The sequence below is a fragment of the Merops nubicus genome, unplaced genomic scaffold, assembly GCF_000691845.1.
Source record: "Merops nubicus isolate BGI_N331 unplaced genomic scaffold, ASM69184v1 scaffold34613, whole genome shotgun sequence".
NCBI lineage: Eukaryota > Metazoa > Chordata > Aves > Coraciiformes > Meropidae > Merops > Merops nubicus.
The window spans coordinates 13,947-20,919 of NW_008600231.1; the positions used below are offsets into that span (position 1 = coordinate 13,947).

Genomic DNA, 6,973 nt, shown 5'->3' on the forward strand with positions numbered 1-6,973 from the left:
TAAGCCCGTGTGTATGGAACAGAATCCACTGTTTGAAGAATAACTATTTTTTGAGGCCTCACATGAAGATGTCAATTAAAACCCACTGATTTCATACCTTAAGTGTCCACAGTCGTGCTCTGTCACATCTACATTTAACGTGTGTTAGAGGTACACTGTAGCAGTACATTACAAAACTCCATTTGTCACCATCACCCAACAACTGTGTTCCCTGGCTGTGACTTGCAACTGTTAGAAGCCAAATTGTGCAGTTTGTTGGGCATTTTCTGCTATCCTTCCCTTCAGGACAATAAAATTAAAATCTGACTGTATCATGGGTGCAGATGCACTGAATAATAGTTTTAGTCCTCTGTTACAGAAGATTTCCTAGGTCTGAGAACAAGATCTTTGATAGAGGCTGTGATGTCCTGGAGCTCTTTCCGAATGGTGTCTGCTCCTTCCTGCTCTTCCGCGTTATTTGTTGTGTCACCATCTCCATGATCACTTTTCTTAGTTTGGCTTATCAGTTGTTTCACTACTAATCCCTGGTATTTGACTAACAGAGAATGCTGATCCTGAGGGAAAAAAAAAAAACAGAACAAACCAAAGGAATGTCAATGTTACAGAGAAGGTACACAGACCTTTAAAAAAAATAAAAATAATCATTTTAATCATTCTCTCATGCCTGCCTGAAGAGGATTAGTGATAAATATATTTTCATCAAGGTATTTTGCAACCTAAATTCTGAGAAGACATTCAAAGAGGCAGAAAAAATGAAAGTGCATCCATTCTTTAAGAACAGAACAATTAACCACTGAAGCAGGAAAGCAATGCAATTATTAAACATCACCAGTTTTGGCAGTTTAGAATACAGAATTTCAATATTTTTACTTTTGAAGAGGTATATCCTTCTTTAAAACTGTATTAGAAAAGTTTAAAAAGCAACCAAGCTCTAGCTGGGAGAAAAGAGAGTGTAAATATTTTCAGTTATAAGAATTGTAACATCTCCCAATACATAGCTGTCTCTATGGATATAGGCAAAAGCTACAGTAGTAATAACATGCTAATTTTTAATGTTACTTAAAAAATACTGAAGATGGATCCCTGATACGTTAGGTTTGAAATACAATACAGATCAGAGGAATTGTATATTCTGTACGTAAAGTAATGATTAGACACGAAGCATGAAGCTGCCAGTGTTATCCATCAGAAATAGTTAAGGCACAACTTTTATGTTCTGTCATAGAAAAAAGGAACTTTCCCCTTAAAAAGCTAGAAAGGAATACCTCTGGGATCTTGCCACTTAGGAAATTAATGATCTGTGGTACTGATCTTCCTGGTGCATGAAGCATACAGTGTGTTGAAAACTGAAATAACAGTACTGATGTCAGGTGCAGAACCAGAGCTGGATCCTCTGTGACTTTCAGCTGTTCAATCAGAGCTTGTCTATGCTGAAACAGGACTTGTCTAAGGAACAGAAATATATTATATAAAAAAATTTCTCATTCTGTCTTACAGTGGTCAATAATAGACTCTAAAACATGCCTTGATTCAATTAATTTTTATTTTCTCCTCTCATTGACCATTTCTTTATGTAAAATTCCACATCAAAAAAAGCTAGCACTGGTGTAGCTCAGATGCTGAAAGCCCCCCTAGTGAATTAATAAACTGTGTTGCAGTAAGCAGCGAGTAAAGCAAATTAGCTCAATATTAACTCCACTCTCCTCCCTCCCCCGTGGAATGAAGACTGCCTGACTTTGTACTTTTTCAGCTGAACAGTTTGGAACCAAAGACTGTCTCTTACTTACACATTCTGTGTGACTGCGACCGAACCGAACATCTAACACTTGTGCAGTAACAGAGTTACAATTCACATACTATGCATACAATAAATAAAATTAAGGTACCTTTCCTTCTTTTTGTCTCCTTTTTTCACCATAATGCCACAAATATCCACTGCAGAATCAAGGCACGAAAGAAAATCTTCCACACTCTATTAAAAAATGATATCAGTATTTAATCTGTGTTAGCAGCTGATAAGAAACATTAACTACTGGTCACAACTAATCACATGAACAGATGACCGTGAATACACCTGGAATAAACTACAGAAGAAAAGAGAAAGTAAAACGTATTTAGGAGAAATTAAATGCTAAACCAAACTACAATCTACTAGTCTTAAAAATTGAACTAAAAAGGGAATACATGTTCTGCAATTTTTTACATATATTTTTTTCCTTAAGAAACATATTAGTATGGCCTTTTGCATAAAATAATTAATAAATTACTTTCCTTTGTACTTATAATCCGAAGGTTTTTTTGTCTTTATCAGCTTTTATTTTTCTCACTTGCACATAAAAGAGAAACTGGATTCCATCTGGAAGCAAAGAGCTAGGTGACTATGAGTATTAAAATGTAAGGCCACCTTTTCACCTCTTAAAATTCAGATATGGAAATGTGCTTGCTCTCACCAACTTACCCAAATTTAGAAGATTATTTTCCTTCATCCTTCACAGTAGCAGCAGTTACGTACTATGCTATGCATGTCAGCTGTTTATTAGCATTGTATCGGCAGACTAGAAAATCTGAACTCTGATTCTGGATCACTTTACCTTGCCATTCAGAGAAGTATGCAGTTTAGTTAAAGGACCCTTGGTATCTTCTGGCAATTTACCTAAAATCTTGGTCCGGACCTGAAGAGACAAGAATGCAACTAATCTGTAATATTAATTACCATTTTAGCTGTAGGAATATTTGAACAGAAGATACTTAAATATTAAATAAACATCACTGATCTACTTGAGACTGTTAAAAAGGAACTGTTATCTGTGTACCTCACTTGTGATTGTAGAATAATTTTCTGTTGTCATCATTGAATCAGATGCCAGGAAGTTGAAAATAAGATTAGTAATGTCTGTACAGACAGTCTTCAATAGGTGTTTGGCAAGGTTAGTCTGAGTCTCATCTGTTTAAAGAAACAAGTAATTACAATTAACTTATTACAGTTATCTGATTCCTGTGACAGTTAACATAGCATTTCCTAAAATGCGGGCTCTATCAACCATGAGCAGTATGACAAAGTTATCTGGATACATGAAGCTAACATCCCTCATTTGCAGTTGCTTATGGAACATTCTTCCATGTAAAAACAATGAGCTTTCAGGTCTGTAGGCATATTTTAATGCATTGTTAATATTTCAAAGGCATATCTGCGTAAGCAGTACACTAGCCCCTGTACAACTCTCCTGAACCACTAAGGAACAATCACTGCTACCCATCAACAATTAAAAAGTAAAAGAACAACAAAGAAAAGTCTACAAGGACAAGGAGTTAAACAGAAAAGCAGGCACATGACTTCATGGTTGAAACAGCAGAATTTTAGAAAAAAGAGGCTACAGAATACATGTACAAGAAACAGAGGCTAATGGGAAATAATTCTATTTATTCCTACACATTGGAATGTCCGAGTTTTCTGCTAGTGTTTCACTACTTTAGTGCTAGTGTTTTTTTGTTACAAGTATTGCACAGCAAATGTTCTCCAAGAAAGCTGAACACTGCAGAGATCTTGGAATTTACCTAATGCTGCTTTTCTGTCACAAAATAAAGGTAGCTAAAGAAGACACCTTACAAAGTCATGTATTGCAAAATGAATCTACACTTTTTTCAAAAACTACTCTCAAGGAGAAGTTACCTTCTGTATCAAACCTAAAAGAGGTTTTAACAGAGGCTTGTTAGAATCAGATAGTATTCAATTCTTTCATCAGTAGCACAGGTGACAGAATGAAGTCAGCATGCTACTTTTTTTTCTTTCTTTTTAATTTTCTCTCCGCACCCCCAAACAACAAAAACCAGGGAGGGATGCAGACACTTCTGAAAGAAGGACGACAACCCACAACTATCTTGAAGAGAAGACTATGAATATGAAATAAAGAGAACACCTTTCAATAAGTATGCAAAGGAAGGCACTCCAGCATAGGTCACTGTTAGGCAGTGCAAACACATCTCTAAGTTCCTTCTTCTTCAACATTCTTCTTTGACCTTGCATATAGACTCTAGAGTAAATCTGACATCCTTGAAGGAACATACCCATTTTTTTTAATGTATATATTTATTGTACCTGTGAAATACTTTGTTCCCTTTTCAAATAACCGAATGTTGTTGTACAAGTTTGAGAATTCCTCCTGCAAGTCTTTCATAGTCTGTCTTCTGCTTGCTCCGGAGGAAGACGTTGAAGATGTAAAAACAGAACGCACAACTTCCTGGTAAGTTTTTGTTAAAGGCCTTAGAACATGGAAGAAGAAAGGAGAAAAAGGGAACATTAAGCCAAGTGTAAAACTGTGAGGTTTTCCAAATGTACCAGCCACAGAGAAAGCTACCTCGTTATGCAGTAAATGAATTGGACATAAAGGCCGCAGAATGGTGAGATAAATAAAAAGCAAATTACTGAAAGCAGTGGGAAATTAAAATGTACTTTTTTAACTGCAGAAGTACTATTGGTTACAGTATGCATGGTATGTAAAAGCTTGCCAAGGTTTTAACTCATAACAACTCCTAAATGGGAACAAAATGAAACCCAGAAGATTTCCAGAAGCAATGTTAATCACAAATGCCTTCAGGGATCTCTGGACAAATTTCAGATCAATAAGAGCTGTAAAAAGGGGAAGATTTAAGTTGCATTAAAATAGCACAGGCCCTTCTAAAAATGCAGTTACCACTGCACTCCCATGCTTATTCAAGCATGGGCTGTTACAGTCCTATTTTGCCCCGAACACACATATTCACATTCTCTCTTTTGTTTGGAACACCTTTTAAAAGAAGTTATTCTTTGCTTAGATCAGTTTGCTGACCTAGCTTACTACCCAGTTCACACTGGTATCAGGGGAGCCACAGAAGAGAAGGAACATGGAAATATACCAAGGGTGGTACAGAAGAGTGGGCAGGTGAAACCCCAACATGGATCACTGTGAGTGGTTAGAGATACATCTATGAAACTGAAAATACGCTTGCTGACAAAGGATGCAGAACCACCTACTGCTAAGCAGAATCACCATTTCTCATTACTGTGTCAGCACCATTTTCTAATACATAAAAAAGTATGCAACATGAAACTGTATAGAAAAAGAACACTGTGGCCAATTTCCATCAGCAAAACATGTTTTATAACCCAAACAGACTGAAGAGAGGATTCATCTGGAGTGTATCCCAAATGCTCTTACTCCAGCTGAATACTGAAATTACCTTATTAGGTGTTCAGCAAGTTCTGCAATAAGCTCTTCGGGGCAATCCTGCATGTGGGTCTTCAGAACATCCTGAATTTCCTCTTCTGACAAGAAATGGAACTCCAGCTGCTTACTCCTACCTGTAGTGGCCATGAGCAACACTCACTGAGGAAACACCGGATTTACTTTTGCTGCAGTTACTCTGTGGCATGAGGCACTGAAATGGCTCAAAGTCAGAACCTCCACAGAGGAAACGTATTACCAACAGAAAAAAAAAAAGGATGACTACATGACGTTTAAATTTTACACATGAAAAACTGACAAAATTTCTCTTTTGATCACTTAAAAGGGTTTTTTTTCTGTAATAGGCATCTTAAGCCGTATATAAAAAAAATGCATTTTTGGTGAGACATTTCAAACTGCCTGGCCCATTGATTAGTTTGGAAATGATGATCATTTTGGTCACCAAGATCAGTTTGGTCACCAGGTGATGATGATCAGGTGGGTCACCAAGACCAAACAGTTTTTTAAAATGTCAAAACTTAACAGAATGTTCCTATTTGAAGGATTTCACAAGGTTGTTGGGTTTTTTTAAACCCTACTTAGTAAGGTCCACAATCAGGTAGCAGAAAGCATCCACAACTTGTGGTTACAGTATAAAATTTGAGACACGATAAAGCAAGAATACTAAATGAGACAGGAAGTTCCAGGAATAAAATCAAATTACACGAAGCTTGTAAAAGCATATGAATTAGCGCATCGCATCTCTATTTTGGGTTTGGACAAAATATGAAGTTTATCTGCATGTTGCAGAATTTAGCTTTTACATGTAAGAATGAGATCAGAATGATGACAAGGAACCAGAAAATGGCAAGCATTCCATGTTCCAGACTCAGCATGAAACGTGTTTATTCTGCCCATAAGAAAACTGAAAGACTAGAAATCAGTGACCTTCCCAGTTGTGCCACTGTAGCAATGAGCAACATACAAAGCTGTATAAACGGGTGGAAAGGGAGCTTAAACCAGCTTTTAGAAGGTCTTATTTATATTGGAGTGGTTACTTGGGATTTTGGTTCAATCTATTATTACAATTCAGCAATACAAGCAGCAACAATTGTAAAACATGAAAGGTTACCCACCCAAAAAAAGGTGATTTAACAGTTTTACTCAGTAACTGAGCAGCCTTGAAAAATAACTTCATAAATATGTGAATTACAGTTAACTATTATAGTGGTATCACACAAAATTAAGATGTTGTACTTCACAACTACTAATACAATGTTTAAAAGTAATTTTCAATCAGTATTAAAAGTCTAGATATTATATATGAAATGCAAGAACATATTTCTGTTATTTCACTGAATAAAAGAAGTAACACATAATTATGATTGCAACCACTGTTTGCTAGAAGTCTAACAATGCAGGCATTCACTTCTGAGGTAGCCATCCATGCTCCTTCTCCTAACAGTAAAGGTAGAAAAATGGGCACCAATAGGGACGACTCCATCCTGTAATACACATCTAAAACAAGTGAGACAGACTAGGCCTTCAAAGTATCTGCTCTCCACTAGAAAGTCAATAGTTACAAAGGTAGCTAGCTTCAGATAGGAGTCTCAGTGAAACAAGATGAAACTTATTTAAAACAATAAAACTTTACTTTGACTATATATTTTATCCGTATGAGGAAAAACATCCAAATACTGTTTCATTGCTACAGTTTGTTAACTTAGGCTTTGGAACTGGATGAGATCTCCATTTCTCATACACTGTTCAGC

The 6,973-nt window shown here is 36.4% G+C and overlaps 1 protein-coding gene across 1 annotated transcript in view; it reads right to left on the minus strand.

Moving 5' to 3' along the window:
- Positions 1 to 306: 306 nt before the first annotated feature.
- Positions 307 to 6,973, minus strand: part of UFL1 (UFM1-specific ligase 1) — a gene marked incomplete at its 5' end in the record, with an annotated part of 21,510 nt that continues 14,843 nt past the window's right edge. The window contains 7 exons of the mRNA XM_008937651.1: positions 307 to 554; positions 1,266 to 1,446; positions 1,887 to 1,972; positions 2,592 to 2,672; positions 2,814 to 2,944; positions 4,097 to 4,260; positions 5,218 to 5,338. Of these exons, the coding sequence (XP_008935899.1) occupies positions 342 to 554; positions 1,266 to 1,446; positions 1,887 to 1,972; positions 2,592 to 2,672; positions 2,814 to 2,944; positions 4,097 to 4,260; positions 5,218 to 5,338 (977 nt within the window). The remainder of the gene's footprint in view (positions 555 to 1,265; positions 1,447 to 1,886; positions 1,973 to 2,591; positions 2,673 to 2,813; positions 2,945 to 4,096; positions 4,261 to 5,217; positions 5,339 to 6,973) is intronic.